General features: G+C 52.8%; 1 protein-coding gene across 3 annotated transcripts in view; it reads right to left on the bottom strand.

Annotated features, from left to right (window-relative positions):
• CPNE5 (copine 5) overlaps positions 1 to 3995 on the bottom strand; it is an 85919-nt gene extending 81924 nt beyond the window's left edge. For all 3 annotated transcript variants that reach the window (XM_046638752.1, XM_046638753.1, XM_046638751.1), the window contains exon 1: positions 3314 to 3995. In XM_046638752.1, the coding sequence (XP_046494708.1) occupies positions 3314 to 3408 (95 nt within the window). In that variant the 5' untranslated portion in view covers positions 3409 to 3995. The remainder of the gene's footprint in view (positions 1 to 3313) is intronic.
• Positions 3996 to 18109: the final 14114 nt, after the last annotated feature.

The raw sequence follows: 18109 nt of genomic DNA, 5'->3' as shown, positions 1-18109 counted from the left end.
CTTTTAAGGATGAAGAAACTGAGATAGAGGTGAAGTAGTCCACCAAGGTCACAGGAGCAGGGCTGGGATTTGAACCCAGGTAGACAGAGCCCATAGCTCACGTTCTTAACCACTGAGCCAAACAGCCAGGGGCTCTATAACCTTTAGCCCTGAGTTTCCCAAAGTTGGTAGAAACAATTGTCTGAGAGTAGACCATAGATTAGCCCAAGAGATACCCTATCCAAAGCAGGAGCCCGAATGGTCCATGCCACAGCATCATCTGCCTTCAGCGGAGGCTTGGCTGGCCTCTGCTATGCTTCTGTGCTGGCGCTCAGCCGAGCCCCTGTACCAGGCAGCCTTGCTCAGCTGGGAGTGCTGTAGGATAGACATGGTGGAGGGTCAGGTCCTCCCCTAGGCCAGAGAAGAGAGCTCCTAGGGCTGCAGGGAGTGGTGGGGACCTTCTTAAGGAGCAGAGAGGAAAGGGAACTGGCCCCAGGAATGCTAGTTTCCAGTTCCCTCAAACATTGGCCCTCTCAACCCCAGCTGCCCATCCTGAAGTCCCCTGGAGTTCTCACCCCATCAACCCCCTCTACCTGCCCTACTGTTCCCTGCCTAACAGCAGGTGTCAACTAGATGCTCAGGGCAGGAGCACCCTTAGCCTCCTCTCCTGGGGCCCAGTCGGTGCTGACCACGAGATGGGGAGCGGGACTTGACTCTCATTAACTGCTGACCATTGAGTGTAGAATATGCTGGAGAAAGCCTTTCCGTGCAGCTCTCCCTCCTCCCCATCTTCCTCTCTCCTTCTTCCCTTTCTCTCTCTCTCTGTTCTAGAACCTGGATAGTTGGACCTGGTTGAGGCAAAGAGATGGATTTATAATTTTAAGCCCCTTCAGATTGTTTTCTCACCTCCTCTCTGTTCCAGGTGACTCTTTCCCTTTCTCCCCTTCTGACCCACCTCCTCACCCTCTGGCTTTGTCAGAAGAGCAGGGACAAAGCCTGGGACAGGCCCTCCTCAGGCTGATGGATCATATCGCCCGAAAGGGAACGGACACCAGGGTTGATCCCAGAACAACATCCCACAAGAATTCAGATGCATCCCTAGGTCCCTCTTAGGAGTCCTTTGGACACCTTCACTTCCAGAGAGCAAACAGGAGGGGCCAAGCACTACTGCCTTACAGTAATTATCGTAGCTACCTGTTGAGCACCTACTGTGTGCCAAGCAAGTGCAAAGTATTATGCTGGATGCTTCACAATCCTCTGCTCTCTAAGTTAATTCCTCCTACAGTATTTGTCAAGCACCTGCTAGGAGCCAGTCACCCTTCCACGCATGTGAGCTGCCATGTGAGCTGCCTCCGAGAATAAGGTTTCTCAATGAATATGGGTTCATTGTTTGCACTTGACAAATGGGGGAAACTAAGGCTCAAGGTTTGCCCCAAGCAGTGGAGCAGATTCCATTTCAAGGCATCTGACTCCAAAGCCACAAGGCCATGTGTCCCCTGCCTCCTCTCCTTGCCACTGGTGTAGAGGGTTCACGGTCTAAGTCAGGTGGGGATCCCCGCCCTCAGATGCTTACGGAGTTGCTTTGGAGGAAGAGGGATGAAGTCTACACATGTGAGCTGTCTTCAGGGTTGAGTGCTCAGTGTGTGAGTGATCCAGTGGCCCAGGCTGAGTACTCAGGGCCCAAGGGACACAGAAGACAGTGATTCAGGCTGGGTGTCTCATGGGCGAGAAGGATGGCTGGAAGTGGGGAGCATGAGGCCATACTTTTCAGGATGGAGAGACATGAACTGGCAGAGATGAAGGAGGGGGGAAATCTGGATGGGGAATGGGCTATTCAGAGGCCTAGAGGTGGGAAGGATTCCCAGACAGCTCTGACACAGGCGTGATTGAAGGCTAGGAGGGAGCGGCAGGCAGGCAGGCGCGGGGATGTGCGCCCCATAGGAGAAGGGAGGGCAGGCGGTGGCAGCTGTTGATGGCTGAGGAGGTGAGACTGGAGCTAATGGGCCATCAGAAATCTCCCAGCAGAATAACAGCAGGATGCAAATAGCGCTGGAAGATAACTCTGACAGCACAGTGTGTGGGACCACCGGGGAGACATGTGGGAGTCATCACAGGAGCCCCGGAAGGGCCTGGAGCACCGGGACAGCTGAGTTCCACCTCATCAGCCCTCCCTCCCAATCCCCGTCAAATCTCCACCAAATTCCTCCCTCTCTCCTGGCCCAGCCCAGCTCCTCTGGCTCTGTCTACACCTCCCCAATGCCACAACTTTGGAATACCGGGGTGGGGGGCGGGGGAGTCTGACCAAAGAGGGGCCTGGAAAAGGATGGGTGGGAAGTAGGAACAAGGGCACGGCCAGGACTCTGGAAATGCTCTTGGTCATTTGGGGCAGAGGGAATGTCATCTAGGAGGAGCCTCGAGGTGGGCCCTGCCTCGGCCACAGTGCCCTCACTGTCCCAGCAAGGCAGTGACCCTGGGCCAGGCACAGGGTGACCGCACTAGGGAAAAATCCCCCTTTCTCCACCTGGACCTCCTTACGGCCTGGGGCAGCCTTCCCCTCAGACAGCAGAACCTGGGGGAGACCCAGCTCTTAGATGAAGTTACCACCAAAGCCTGTGTGACCAGAGGATTTAGGGGTGCTAGTGCGCAAAAACGCTCCTCCCTCTCCCCCGCTGGACTCTCAAATCCTACACTCGGTGTTCTAGTCCTTTGGCTTAAGATTTTGTACCCAAGTTGTTGTTTTTTCAATGGTGCCACTTTAAGTTGTTATCAGTATGAATGAGTCAATCTGATCCTTTTTCAAGACTCACTTTTGTTGTTGGAGGTAAAGAAAGGCTTTAGAATCTTGGGGTCGAGGACGCTGGGTGGGTGGGGGAAGAGAGGATGAGAGTGTCGGGGCAAAGGAGGGGAAGAAGAGAGAAAAGGAGGGCACAGAAGGCAGAGGCTGGGCACGCCTGGGAGGGATGGGGCAAATCACTGCTTTCTCGATCTGGGGAGGGGTTGACCAGAAATAGCCTGTGCGAAGACCCTGGTACAGCCTTTCACTACCCCGTTCTCCCGACTCGGGCGCCTGGACCCCTATTCCTGTGTCTTCACATCTCCTCACAGCAACAGCCCGGAGTACAAACTTTCCGGGATACGACCCCAAGCCTGGCTTCCCATTCAGCCGTCGCCAATGGCCGCTAGGCAGGGGCTTTTGCTGGACAGGCCGGGGGGCGTCCTGGCGGCGAGGACACTCTGGAAGGGGGCACGAGAACGTGGAGGGTCTGAGCGGCAGGGACCGCGGTGCTCCAGGTCCAGGGGCGGGGCAGGGGGACCCGGCCAGCGGGCGGCTCACCTGCAGGACACGGTGATCTCCACCTTGGTGGCGGGGATGCTGCCCGCCAAGGAGTCGAACTCGCTCAGCGACGCCATGTCCTCGGGCTGCTCCATCGCCCAGCGCGCCCCCCACCCCAAATTAGTCACTCCCTGCGCGATTCACGCCTCCTCCGGAGCAACTGAAACCCTGGGCTCTCCCCCAACTCCGGAGCCGGGGCTGGGCGGCAAAGGGCGGAGAGACGAGCGCGAAGAGGGGGCGTGGGAAGTGAGAGAGGGAAGGCGGGGCGGAGGGTGCGGGGGCCGCGGATAGAGGAGGGGGGTGCAAGTGACGCGACCAGGAGGCTGGGGGCCCAGCGGAGACGGGCAAGGCGCCCAGGGAGCTGGGGCGCAGCGGGGAGACGCGGGGGGCGCGGGGAGAGGGCACCGGGAGGGACGCACGGAGTCGTGGCGAGGGACAACGGGAGAGGGGCTTGCCGCTGCGGGCGGGGGCAGAAGGGGTGCAGGAGAGGGAGAGGGGCGTGGGGGGCCGGAGGGCGCGGGCGGTGGGGGTGGCCGGAGCGCCGGGGCTGCGCTGCCTCTCGCTGGGTCTCGGCGCGGGCGGCGGCGGGGCTGGGGACGCGGCTGCGAGCGCCACCTCCTCGGCTTGGGCTCGGGCTCCGGGGCGCCCGGGCTGCGGGAAAATCAAATCTGCCCGAAGCGGCCGCCTGCCGCCGCCCGGGGCGGACTGCGTGCCGGGGCCGCGAGCACAGGAGGGGGCGCCCGCAGGGGCCGGGGCGGGGCCGCGGGCGGGGTCTGCGCACGGGTGTGAGTGTGTCTGTGTGAGCGTGTGAGTCTGTGTGTGTGCGCGCGCGTGGCGGGCGTGGGGACGCGGCTCCAGATGCTGGGAACCTGGGGAGCGATAGCCAGTGATGGTCCCGGCCGTGCGTCTCCATCTGCGCCTGTCCCCCACTCCCCACCCTCCTCAGGGGTCTCCATACTGGGGGAGGGAGAGGGTTCCGGAAGCCAAGGGGCATCCGTTTGAGAAGGGTCTATGCGAGGCGGAGGTGGGGAGGGACGTGTGCAAAAATGACACCACCACCACCACCCCAGAGGCTTGGAGGTTGTCTCTACTGAAGGTGCATCCTTCCAGGGGGCGGGTCTCAGTCCAGAAACATACTCCACGTCTCCTGGGGAGGCGTGTGGGGGCGACCCCAGTGCCCGGAGGGGTCGCCTCGGTTTTCCAGTGAGGGCCGTTAGGCCTTGGCTGGTTCGGTGCATGGGCGCTCCCCTATCCGCCCCTGGCTCCCGCCGGGCCTGGCACGCCGAGTCAGCCACCTAAGGCACGCGCCAGCGCCAGTGCCCTCCCCATCCCCGGCCCGTCGTGACCACACGGCTGAGCCAGCCCCAGGTCTAGAAGCTTCCTCCACCAGACTGAGGGCGGCCAGAGCTCCCCAGGCTTCTATGCCACCAGCACTGAGTAGGCGCCTGCAGCGTGAGGGGCTCTGATCCCTGCCCTGGGGGAGAGGGGAGAGTTGAGGCACCTCCCTGGCGGCCCCCCTCCCAGCCTGGCCCTTCCGGGCCTGGGTCGCAGCGCTGTGGCATCTCCCAGGGCTGCGCGCGCGTAGACGCATCTCCAGAAAATCCCCCGCAGCCCCTCCTCAGCCCCAGTCTAAGCTTTGCTGAGATGGGGCCCCCTCTTCCGCGCCCACCGCCCACGCTTCGCCCCGACGCGCCTCGGTGCCCGGGGAGGGGCGGCGGGGCCCGGAGCCTGAGGCTGGGCCCGGAAAAGCCACGCCCTCTGGGCCTGGGCTCCGGCGGCCCGGCCTTGACCGGCGCGTGGAGATTCTGTCTGAGGTCAGTTCCCAGAACGTCAGATACAGCTAGAGTCAGAGATAAACATAGGAACATGTTCCTCCGCCTGGGTTAAGTGTTTTCCGTTTACACATGGCTCAGGATCGGCCGGTCTCCGTTCTGCCACCTGGGACCGACAGGCAGCGGCAGAGGCGCTGGGGTTCCCAGAGCTGTGGGCGCGGCTGGGTCCAAAGACCCCACTCGCTTGGGCTTGAGGCCGTCTCTCCACGGAGAATATATTTCAGGCCTCCTTTCCAGAGGGATGCAAAACGGGACTAGGAATCTCTGTGCCCACCACTGCCCACCCCTCACATACCTGTCCTAGACAATGACATTCGTTCCATCAGTATCTACTGCGTCCCTGCCGTGTGCCTGGCCTGGTGTGCTAGGGCCATTTGGGAAGCGTCCCTGATAACAATGAAAACACCATTCTATTTTTCAAAGACACTATGCTTAATTTTTTTTTTTGAGATATTATTCACATACGATAAAATTCACCATTTTAAAGTGTACGGTTCATTGGGATTTAGTACATTCACAAGGACCATGCATGATTTTAAATTCTCAAAATAATTATAGATGTGAGGTATTATTATGCACATGTAATAAATGAGGAAGCTAGTGCCAGAGAGACTACGTAACTTGCGCCTGTCATCACCCAGGTGGGAACTGGCAGAGTGAGAATTTGAACCCAGGCCCTTGAGACCAAAGCTGACTCTGAACAAGAGGCTTGACTGCCTCTGGGGATGGAGCCAGATGACAGGGGGTCTTAAAAGCCATCTATGTAATTAGGCCCTGTTGGGGAGGACAACAGTAGGGAGCCATTGCAGGCTGTTGAGCAGATGAGTGGTGAGACCGATGTTCTACCATGTAAACCTGTCATGTGACAGCATCTGGAGTAGCAGCCCCAGGTCTCTTTCTAGAAAGATTGGAATATGTCCGTTTCTTTCTATTCCCTCTTAGTCACTGCATTTCCACTGCTGGCTCTTTGGCAAAAAATTGTATTGGGCACCTACTCTGCACTGTGCTAGGCTCAGAGAATAAAGAGATGAAAAGGACATAGTGTCTGTGCCCAGAGTTCCCAGGCTAGTGGGGGCCCCAGGACATGCAGACGGATGAGCCACAGTGCAGCAGGAGCAGTGCTGTTGAGGTAGGTGTGAAGGCCCTCGGAATACAGAATAGTGACCAACAGTTCTGCCCCCCGAGTGGGAACAAGGGAGGGTCCAGGAAACCGCAAAAATGAGGCGCTATGGAGACGGACAGTGAAGATGAGGTTTGTTTGGTTCCCCCAGAAGCAGCCCCTGCCAGGAAGATCTGAATGTGAGTGGTAGTTTATTCGGGAGATTAAGGAAACGCTATATGTGGGGAGTGTGGGGGTGAGACAGGGAAGGCAGCCAATAAGGGCGGTTTATCAAGCCAGTCGTCACCGTGGGCAACTAGGGCTCCTTCCCACCGAGGAGCTCTGGGCAATGGTGTAGAACCCGCCTCAAACTTAGCCTGCGGGAGGGGTGAGGGAGCAGGGGTGTGTATATACCAGCTTTCGGCAGTCAGCGCCCAGTGGCTGAGCGCTGCTTCTGAGGGTGTTAATTCCCCGGCCCTCTGGGCTGACCAGCACAGAATGGCAACGCAGGTTCCAGAAGCCAAGAAAGCTTCAGGCAAAGAAACGCAGGTGTTGGCAGTTGGATGGGGGGCAGGAGCGCACTGAAGTGGCTGAAGGTGAGGGCATTGACAGGACGGTGCTGCTGCAGACGATCAACTTCTGCCTGGAGGACAAGGTTGGGCAGGCACTGCTGGCAGGGAACCAGCATGATTAAGGGCCAGAGAGCCATGTTGGGGGCCCCTGGTGTGGCTGGAGCACAGGGTGAGGTGGTGGAGGTAGAATAGGAGGCCAGGAGGCGAGGGGCCATGATGCGAGGCCACAGGCCTTGGCTTCCTTGGCTGCAGAGGTTCGCAGGAGACACTGAAGAAGGGGTGGTCTGAAAGATGCCCCTTGGCCACATGGCCCACCCCTGAGCCCCAGAACACAAAACTTGCTGATCAGCCCAGGGCAAAACGCTCAAGTCCTTGCTCAAATGAATTGCTGATGGTTTAAAGGCAGCCCGAGGGCACTGCCATGGGATGGGTCATTTCTCCTTTGAGGGATATGACAGTGCCGAGCAACTGAGGTCACCTGTGATGTCCAGGCAATCCAGCGGGCAGGCCAGCAGGTGCTACAGACGTGCTGCAGACACGCTGCTGACGTGCTGTCTGGGCCTGGCAGCCTGGCCCACCCTGCCACGTAACCAACGCTCATCCCTCTGATTAAGAACTGTGAGCACGGAATGGGCCATGCCCAGAAGATCTGGAATAATCAGCATCAGCGTTTTGCCTTTGCCATCCAAGACTGCAAACACGCTCTCATCTGACCTAATCCGCAGTGTTAATGACGGCAGAGCAATTTCAAGAGGCAACTCGCAGCATTGATAAGGAGAGGAAAAGCACCAGGGGGCGGAGGAGGCAGAGCTCCTCACAGAGCAGGCAGCTGCTGCCCCCGACACCCCCCAAGATCTGCCCTCAGATCTGCCCTGTTTGAGGTTGGGGATGGTAAGAGAAGAGGGACACAGAAGGGCAGAAGAAGGAGTGTGCACGGGACAGGGAAGCGGGGGCTGCCCACATCGTACCTTAGAACAAACTAGAAAAAGGTGTTCTTTACTTTGGGTAAACACATCCCTGAGCCAGCCAGAGCACATGGCTTGAGGAGCAGAGTGTGGACTGGATTTGAGCCTCCACTTACTCCCTTGGCTGGGTGCCCTTGTGCAGTGAACACCAAGCACTACTGTACAGGGCCGCCCTGGGGAGGGAAGGAAAGAAGAAGGGCACGACGGGAACCTGAAACCACCATGGCAGTAAGGAGGTGGGAGAGATGCAGTGTCTGATTCCATCCATTAATAGAAATGCTAGAAGGAGCTTGGTTGGAGACCATCTAGATTAAACCCATTCTTTCACTCAAAAGCTTAGAGAAGAGTAGTAATGCACTGAAGGTCACCTGACTCTTCCCTTGCTAAGAAACTCCACTAATAACAGCAAGGTCAGGTACCCAAGAGCAGTGAGGTCGTGCCTGAGAAGGTGTGAGGAGAAGCCATGTTCTGTTGGGGTAGAGGCAGAGGCAAAAGCTGGCCACGGGGCTCTCCACACCTCCAGCCCTCATTCCTCCTGGAGGGTGGCAATTTCCCTGCCAATTGCCCCACCATCCCAACCAGAACCCCACGCTGCCCCTCCCTTCCGCCCCTCCCCAGATCACAGCGCCAGCTGGCTGGGTCCATGCTTCACCTGGGCAAAGGGAAGCCCCAGGGCCCTCCCGCACCTGGCCCAGCAGATTTCCTGCACCGAGGACCTGACCCTCCCACCTGCCCTGCCCTGACATCTGTCTGCAGCCCCCTAGTCCTGGCTTCCTCCCTCACTTCTCTTCTCTCTTCTTCCTTCCAGCCACTCATGCTTTTCCAAGTGAGGGAGGCTCCCTGACCCTTCCAGTCTAGCTACTGGAATCTTCACACCAGCTGGGGGAGCCACTTAAAGCCAGTAGGGTTGTTGCAGTCCTCTGCTTGAGGCCCTCCCCTGGCTCCCATCCCACTCTGTGGTAAAAAGACTTGCCAGGCTACAGGCTCACTCCTCCCAGGGACCTCTCTGGCTTCATCTCATCTTTCTCTCCCCATCAGCGACCCCACTCCAGCCACACAGACCTCCTTATTGGCCCTGCAGGCTCCTGTCTCAGGACCTCTGTACCTGCTGTTCCTTAGCCTGGAACACTTGCCCCCGGGGCCCTCAGGTCCCTCAGGGTTCTGGCCACATGCCCCGTCTGCATGGAAGCTTTCCTGGCCATACTACCCAACACAGCGCCTTGCTACTCTCATCCCCCTGGCCCTGCTTTATTTTTCCTCATGGCATTATCCTTGTCTGTTTCCCCCAACAGAAGAGAAGTTTCATGCAGGCAAGGACTTGGTCTCCTTCATGGTTGCACTCCAGCCCCTAAGACAGTGCCTGGCTCATAGAAGGTGCTCGATTTGTCAAACGACTACGTGAAAAGTCCACCCCTCCCCTCTGACACATCGACTCCTTTGTGAGAACCCTTTCTTCCACCCACCAGTCCCCAACAGGGCCTGACTCTCCCCCACCCCACACACAGCTCCTCTGGCCTTCGGTCCAGCAAACATTTATTGAGCATCTACTATGAATTCAGCTGTTGAACTGCTGTTTGACAACTGTCAGACTGAGAATCTCGGGTCCGTGGGCCAGTGCCACAGAGAAGGGAAGGAGTCTTAGACGTTCATTTTGTTGGCTGAGGACCTCCTGTGCAGGGAGCACAGCACTGAGAATTTAACATGTCACACAGTTAATCCTCACAGTAACTGCAGGATGCTGTTGTCCTATGGGACAAACCTTTACTCCTCTGGGCCGTGAGCTGTGCTAGTCCATCACCAGGGGCACAGAGATGAGGGAGACCCAGACTCCTCAGAAGCTCCGTCCAGTGCAGCTGGAGCATTCATTTTGACTTCATGTTATAGGAATCTGTAGAACGATGGGCATTATCTACTCCATTTTACAGATATGGAAACTAAAGTCTGAAGTAGTTCAGTACCTGAACTTGCCCAAACTTACACAGGAAAGTTGCAGAGACAGGATGCAAACCCAGGAGTGCATGGGTCCAAAGCCCCTGTCTAGGCCCGATGCCATGCTGCCTCCTTCCAGTCTTCACTCAGAGCCTGTCTGGGAGCCTCAGTGTCTGCCAACACGATCCAGTCCCTGGGCCCTCACAGGTCCACAGGGCCTGGTCCAGCACCATGTGACCTGTGCTCAGGGCCTCGACCCTTCCACTACTCCCCATGTCCGGCATGGACGCCATAGCCTGTCACTAAGCTCTCCCTCCCCTCTCCGCCCCCACATTTTTTTTTTTTTTTTAAAGATTGGCACCTGGGCTAACAACTGTTGCCAATCTTTTTTGTTTTTTTCCTGCTTTATCTCCCCCAAACCACCCCCATACACAGTTGTATATCTTACTTGCACGTCCTTCTAGTTGTGGGATGTGGGACACCGCCTCAACGTGGCCTGACGAGCAGTGCCATGTCCGCGCCCAGGATCCGAACCCTGGGCCGCTGCAGCGGAGCGCTCGAACTTAACTACTTGGCCACGGAGCCAGCCCATCTACCTCGACATTTAACCCAATATTTGGCTCGGCATTGTTAGTTGTGGTATTAGAAACCTCAGTGCTGCAAACGACTTTAAAGATATTGCAACTCACCTATGTTTTACAGATCTGGAAACTGAGCCCTAGGAAGGGAAAGAAACTGGCCCAAGGTGGTTTTGCCAATAAGCAGCTACTAGGGAGAAAAACTCACAGGAGCTCTGATCAGAATCAGTCTCCTGGATCCTTTCTTCTCTCACCTCAGCTCCTTCAAGAAGGGATGGGTCCCCTTGACATTCTATTGATTGATAAACGCAAATGTGCCATCTCTGGGCCTTCCACAATAAGGGCCAAGGTGACCGTCCATCTCCCCACACCAACCATTGGGCTTTTACACCCAACCAGAGCCAGTCACGCTTGGCTGCCCCTGGCCTTTCCTCCTGCCATTTCCTCTCTGCCAAACTTTACCCATCTTTCAAGTGCCATCTCTTAGTAGATTTTTTCCTCCTTTCCCCGCTAGCAGGGGGTGTGCCCTGAAGGCCCCGGTCCTTGGACTTTGGTCCTCCACAGCCAGGCCTTTCCCTGGCTTCAGCCTCCCTCTTTCTTTTCACTGGATGTAATTACGTTTGAATACATTACTGCCCAGTCAGCCAGTCTGCTCTTGGGCCTCCTGCACTCTCTCTCCACTTGATATAAGCCCATTTCTTCTTGTTTGAGCATCTTGGGAAATGGAGAGTGAGTCCTCACATTTCTTCATAAGCTTAAAAGCAAACTATGTCCCTCCCTGAAGTCCCAGCCTCCCACCAACACACGTGACACTTTCCTGATTGGCACACTCAGGCCTGGTGAGGGATGAGCAGCTGGATTTTCAGCTGGGAGGCCTCGATCGATTCTCGTCCCAGAAACCCCTCTCATTTCCCCCGCCGCAGTTGCTGAGGGTCGGCCTAGGCCTCAGGATTCTCTGCCCCTCCCCACCTTAGGCTGATGGGTGGGGTTGGGGCTCTCATTTCACTCTAGCCTTCAGATTCTCTGTCACCGTCACCGTCTTCCCTGGCTGCACCTGCAATGAGGTGGCCTGAAAAGCCACCAAGGGTGAAATGCTCTTTTTTTTTAAGCTCTAAATTCATTTTCATGCCAAGCTGCCTGTATTTGCTTGCCTGGCTGCCAAAGAAAACGGAAACATTCACAAAATGCCACGCGTTTGGCTTCATGCAGAAGCTGTAGTCCCAGTGGCCCTGCCCCTGGAGGTCGCCTGCCTGCATCTCCAGCTGCCTGCTGCGATCTCCCTGAGTCTCATTAACTCTGGGCCCTGCGCTGGGAGAGGAGCTCATGAGACACACTTCACATCTTGCCTCCTCCACCCCCGACTAAGAAAAGTTGCCCTGATTACAGGAAGTGCGTGTTCCCCAGTTCTCTGATAATTCCATCAGGAGCCAGGGTGAGGCTCAGGTGTCAGGCTGCGGGAGCTGCTGCCAACAGCCTCTTACAGGCCGCCTGCCGCCTGCCCGGGGGCGAAGCAGAGCGCCGCTTTCTCTCCAGTCAGGTTGTGACCTTGAACCCCTAGTGGATCTCTGCTTCTCAGGTTCCCCCAGCTTAAAAAATGGGGATAATAAAACTATTAGAAATAAACAACAACTACAGCAAAGTTGCAGGAGACAAAGTCAACTTACAAAAATCAGTGGCATTTCTATACTCTAATAACGAACAGAACAAGAACTTAAGAATACAATCCCATTTACAATTGCAACAAAAAGAATAAAATATCTAGGAATAAATTTAACCAAGGAGGTGAAAGACCTAAACAAAGAAAACTATAAGACATGACTGAAAGAAATCAGTAATGACATAAAGAAATGGAAAGATATTCCACATACATGGATTGGAAGAATAAACATAGTTAAAATGTCCATACTACCTAAAGCACTGATTCAATGCAATCCCAATCAGAATCCCAATGACATTCTTCACAGAAATAGAACAAAGAATCTTAAAATTCATATGGGGCAACAAAAGACCTCGAACAGCCAAAGCAATCCTGAGAAAAAAGAACAAAGCAATCCCTGACTTCAAAACATATTACAAAGCCATAGTAATCAAAACAGCATGGTACTGGTACAAAAACAGGGACACAGATCAATGGAATAGAATTGAAAGCCCAGAAATAAAACTGCACATCTCCGGACAGCTAATCTTCAACGAAGGAGCTGAGAATATACAACGGAGAAAGGAAAGTCTCTTCAACAAATGGTGTTGGGAAAACTGGACAGCCATATGCAAAAGAATAAAAGTAGACCATTATCTTTCTCCATACAGAAAAACAGACTCAAAATGGATCGAAGACTTGAAGGTAAGACTTGAAACCATAAAACTCCTGGAAGAAAACATAGGCAGTACACTCTTTGACATCAGCCTTAAAAGGATTTTTACAAATATCATGTCCACTCAGACAAGGGAAACAAGAAAAAATAAACAAGTGGGACTTCATCAGACTAAAGAGCTTCTGGAAGGCAAAGGAAACCAAGATCAAAATGAAAAAAACAACCCACAAACTGGGAGAAAATATTTGCAAATCATATATCCGAAAAGGGGTTAACCTCCATAATATATAAAGAACTCACACAACTGAACTACAAAAAAATAAACAACCCAATCAAAAAGTGGGCCAAGGATATGAACGGACACTTTCCCAAAGAAGATATACAGATGGCCAATAGGCACATGAAAAGATGCTCAGCATCACTAATCATCGGGGAGATGCAAATCAAAACTACACTTGGATATCATCTTATGCCCATTAGAGTGGCTATAATCACCAAGACAAAAAGTAATAAATGTTAGAGAGGTTGTGGAGAAAAGGGAACCCTCATCCACTGCTGGTGGGAATGCAAACTGGTGCAGCCACTATGGGAAACAGTATGGAGATTTCTCAAAAAATTAAAAATAGAACTACCATATGACCAAGCTATCCCACTACTGGGTATTTATCCAAAGAACATGAAATCAACAATTCAGTGAGACTTACACACCCCTATGTTCACTGCAGCATTATTCACAATAGCCAAAACGTGGAAGCAACCCAAGTGCCTATCGACTGATGATTGGATAAAGAAGATGTGGTGTATATATACAATGGAATACTACTCAGCCATAAAAAAAGACAAATTCATCCCATTTGCAACCACATGGATGGACCTTGAGGGCATCATATTAAACAAAATAAGCCAGACAGAGAGAGACAAATACTGTATGATTTCACTCATATGTGGAATATAAACAAACTTATGGACAAAGAACAATTTAGTGGTTACCAGGGAGAAGGGGGGGAGGGTGGGCACAAGGGGTGCAGAGGCACATTTATATGGTGTTTGACAAATATTAACGTACAACTGAAATTTCACAATGTTATAAACTATTTAGACCACAATAAAAATTTTTTTAAAAAACAGGGATAATACCCATAATACCATCCCCCTCCAAGTTGGTATGAGATTCCAATTAGATGAGGATGTGCTAGAAGCTACCTAGAAGAAAAATACCATCATAAAATTGTCGAAGTCTAGACCAGAGTGGGGTTAGGAACCAAGTTTGGGCCCCTCATTCTACAGACTGAAAAGCTAAGGCTGGGGGAAGGAAGTTGTCATGGTCACACAGGGACCTGGCTTGAAAACCAGTTTCCACAGTCTTTGAGCTGGAGGAAGGAGGGAGCAAAGAATGGTAAGGAAAGCTCCCCTGTGGGGGTTTAGGGCATGAAGGAGGGAGAGAACAGACCCCAGGCTTGAAGCTCAGGCCCGTCAAGGCCCAGCCAACTGATGTGGCGCCTCCATTCATGAAATGGACTCATCTCTGAAGCGGACATGACAACGCCTTGTTCACAGGCCTTCGGAAGGCAGTAAATGGAATAATGTGTTAGGCACCTGGTACCTGGTAAGTTCCCCCAACACAAGTTCCCTCTCTTCTCTTGTTTCATCTTAAACAGCAAGACAAATACTTTCAAAAATGGAGGCATGAAGGGAACACTTTCTCTTAAAGCTGAAGGTTGCCTAAAAGCCAGTTGTGAACCTTGATTTGCCTTCCTTTGGGGGCTTTTCTTATCCAGTGAATGTGAAATGGCCCTTTTTCCCGCCAGCATGAGGAAGTAGGAATACCGCTGCTCCCTCCTCCCCCGCTGCTTCTGCTGTACAGGATCTTCCTCTGGGTACGTGTGGCAGCAGCTTTTTTAATGGAGCTGTAGCCAGATCCTCACGGAGAGGAAAGTGATTTCTAGATTAGCTGAGTGGTGAGGCTAATGCAGTTATGATCCAATAAACACACCGATTAGCGTCATTTGTGCCCCTTCCTTCCCTCCCTCCCTTCCTCCTGCTGTGCACCGGCAGGCCAGGTGTGCGCTCTGCTTGGAGGGAGCTTGGAGACAGCTAAGGCTGGGGCCTCCCAGCCCGCTTGGCCTGTGCTGCTCTAGGATGGCGCAGTCGAATTGGACAGCCCAGCCTAGAAGGCGGGAGGTTCAGGTTCTAATCCCTGCCCCTTCACCAGATCATTCTTTTTCTGCACCTCATGTTTCTCTTCTGTATATCAAAGGTGGAGCTAACAAGGCTGAACGTGGGATCTGGAGTTCCCAAGTTCAAATCCTAGCCCTGCCTTTTACTAGCCATGCAATTCTGGGCCCATCAGTGCATCCATGCACTCACTCTGTACAAGGCTTTGTGCCACTTCCCTTGGGAAGTGAAACTTCCTTGGGAAGTTTCCTCAGTTTGCTCATCTGTGAATGGGCATAACAATGCCAACCTCAGAGACTGGTTTGGGGGATTAAGAGAAAAATATATATAAGAAGCTTCCACAGACCATGCGACAGAGAAAGGAAAGTAACTTTTTGCTTTAAGGATCCTGGTTGACTTTCTCTGATTCTATGAAAATATTTGCTATTGTTGGGTGTAAAAGAGGGGCTCGAAAATTACTTGTTGAATGAATGACTTCAACTGTGAAGTGGAACGTTAAGCATCTAGGAGGGAACTGGCTCTTTATGATCAGGCCTGCTGCAGAACCAGGCCCCAGACACAAGGGCTCATCCAACCTTACCTGACACACAGGGCTTCTCCGCTATCTAGTCCAGTAGACAGGAAAGAGGGCTGGTTGGCATGTGCTGACAGAGCCTTCCTAGGCCTGTTCAGTGCCACGCTGACATCTGAATTCTGGCCCCTCGCAGTCTGAGCAGGTGCTGGCTTTCCCCATCCAAGGGGTAGCAGGCCTGGCTTAGAATCATGAGTGGCATCGGTAGGCGCCTGCCTTCTGAAGCAGCTGGAAGGCTAAACTGTATTCACAGTGGCCTCTAGTGGCAAATTTCTAAAATAGCATGCTAAGTGGAAACGGCAGCTGAAGGAATCTTCTCAGAATGACCTAGATTCAGAAATTTAGGGCTAAAAGGGGCATAGTTCTGATCTTCACTTGATGAATGAAGAAACTGAGTTCCAGAGTAAAGTGATTCACCCAAGGTCACACAAAAGGCTCACATCTCTCTGTCCACAAACCTTACCCCAAATTGGCCATCTGTGGTTTCAGATGCAGTTAGGGATCATGAATTACCCACTTGGAAGACCAAAGGCGGACTCAGTGTCTAAATCAGATCAAGCCGACCTCAGAGCAAGATTTGAGCATGATTCCTTTCCCTGCGCTTTGCTTCTCTTATCTGTAAAAGGCGGCTGCAAGGCCCCCTGTCCAGGTACGCACCTGAAGAGAAGTAACCTGCTCTACAGGCAACAGAGCTCTGAGACCACCAGGGCTTTGCAGGCAGCACATTCTACCCTTAGACAAACGTGCTTTTCAATGTTGCCTCCTCCACACGTTGCAAGAACGTAGTGCCAGAAGGGGCCACGGTGACGGCTCAGATTGGCTTGAGGATTTGGGGGTAGGAATCATTTCCCTTGTGCAGAGAAACCTATTTTGACATATTCTGGAGAAACAATCCAAAAATAAATCAAGTCGAAGACTTCCAGAGGGCTTAGGGGAAAGGCTTTGCTGCCAATACCAGCCGAAGCCTGGGTTTGGAGACTTGGGATAAAGCTATTTCTACAAACGGATCTCAATCTTTTTCTGACAGGGAACAAATTTTTGTTTATTCATGTAGCAATAACCTCAAAGAATTGCATAAGATGCTGAGGGACTCTCAGAGGGGAATACGCCCTGGTCTTTGCTCTCAGAGGTTAGCCCAGGGGGAGGGAGAGGGGTGCAGACAGGCTGCTGGTACACTGGGATGAAGAGGCCAGAGGGGTATGTGGTGGCTTCAAGGTCCCTGGTAATGACAGCTGTTTTCTAAATGCTGGTCCCTGTTTTAAATACCTCTTCTAGCTCATTTAATCTTCACAATAGCCTTATGAGGTTAGGACCATTATCCCCATTTTATAGTTGAGAAAACTGACAGAGAAATAAGAAACTTAACTCATCGCACTGCTGGTAAGTGGTGAAGCTGGGATCTGAACTCCGGCCATCTGGTTCCAGAGCCCTTTTCCTTCAACGTCATATTGCTGATGACATCTCCCCTGCACTTTCTGTGACGTCTACTAACTGTACCATCTTATGCACCCTGGTGCCCACACAGGATCTCAGTGCCACACTCCCTGGTCAGATGTCCGCGGTGTACTAACGTGGGAATAGAAGACGGAAGGGCACTATTTCTTAAAGCTCAATCTTAGCAGTCAAAGCCAGTTGTTAAAGCTCATCCTGTGCTTTGAATCTCTTCACTTTTCCAAGACCACCAATGGTCCAGGAGGCAGATCAGCTTATGGTGCTGACTGCCCCATGCTCTGAGGAACCCCCGCCCCAATTCCATGTTGGATAAAAGCGACCTCTAGGATCTCACCACTCAAGGTGTGGTGTCTGGACCAGCAGTCACCATCTCCTGGGAGATGGTGAGAAATGCAGAATCTCTGGCTGGATGCTGACGCCAGATTTGCTTTCTAATAGGCTTCTGCAGTGATTCTTGTGTGTGGCAAAGTGTGAGAAGCCCTGGGCTAGGGCCCTTGGGGGCCATACACTTTATAGGCTGGGTGCCAAACTTCTTACTCATCCCAGGGGAACTGGTGTGCAGGTTTCTTTCATTGGCTTGTCTATTCCCAACTTCAAGCCTTCTCCAAAAAGTCTAGAATCTCCTATCCTTCCCACCAAAGCTGTATCTCTCCTGCCCCTTGGTTATCTCCAGCAGTCCCACAACCTATCTTCATTCATCTCCCTCTAAGTGATAAACTCATCCTTGCCTCTCTCATAAGCTACGCTCACCTCCATCTACTGAGATGTGACTAAAATGAGCTTTTTCGGCCCTAGCACACCCCACACTTTTATAAGACTTGTCCTAACTGTACTTATCCTGAGAGGGTGTAGATACACATCACAAAAGGATTAACCAGGATTCCTTTTAAACAAACTTCCTTGACACGGAAACAGGAATTTCTACAACTCTGGCTAACTGGTAGAATCACTAGAAATCGTGAAACGGTTCAAGTTTCACTCTGTGAAGTCACACCTTCATGGAAACTGGCACATGCCTGCCTGTGTGATCACCTCGGCATATGTTTGGCGAGCTCTTCCAGAAACAAGGAACTGCCTGTGCTGCTCTCTTCCCAAGTGTACTCACAACCTTCTCAACTTCTCAAAGGAGCGATAACACATTTCCCCTACTCCCATGACCTGGGAGAAAGCGGGTATTTTCAGGGTTATAATTCTGGGAGGTAAGTGGATGGTGTCTTATTGCTTGCTCCCAGAGGTGGATCCAATTATGTCCACCCAGTCCAGGCTGAAAGAAATGTATTCCTACTTTCCCAAAACAGTACCTCGAACCTC

Source organism: Equus quagga, chromosome 15 (genome assembly GCF_021613505.1).
Source record: "Equus quagga isolate Etosha38 chromosome 15, UCLA_HA_Equagga_1.0, whole genome shotgun sequence".
Taxonomy (NCBI): Eukaryota; Metazoa; Chordata; class Mammalia; order Perissodactyla; family Equidae; genus Equus; species Equus quagga.
The sequence above is the reverse complement of the archived record's forward strand: the minus strand, read 5'-3'. Positions and strand labels throughout refer to the sequence as shown.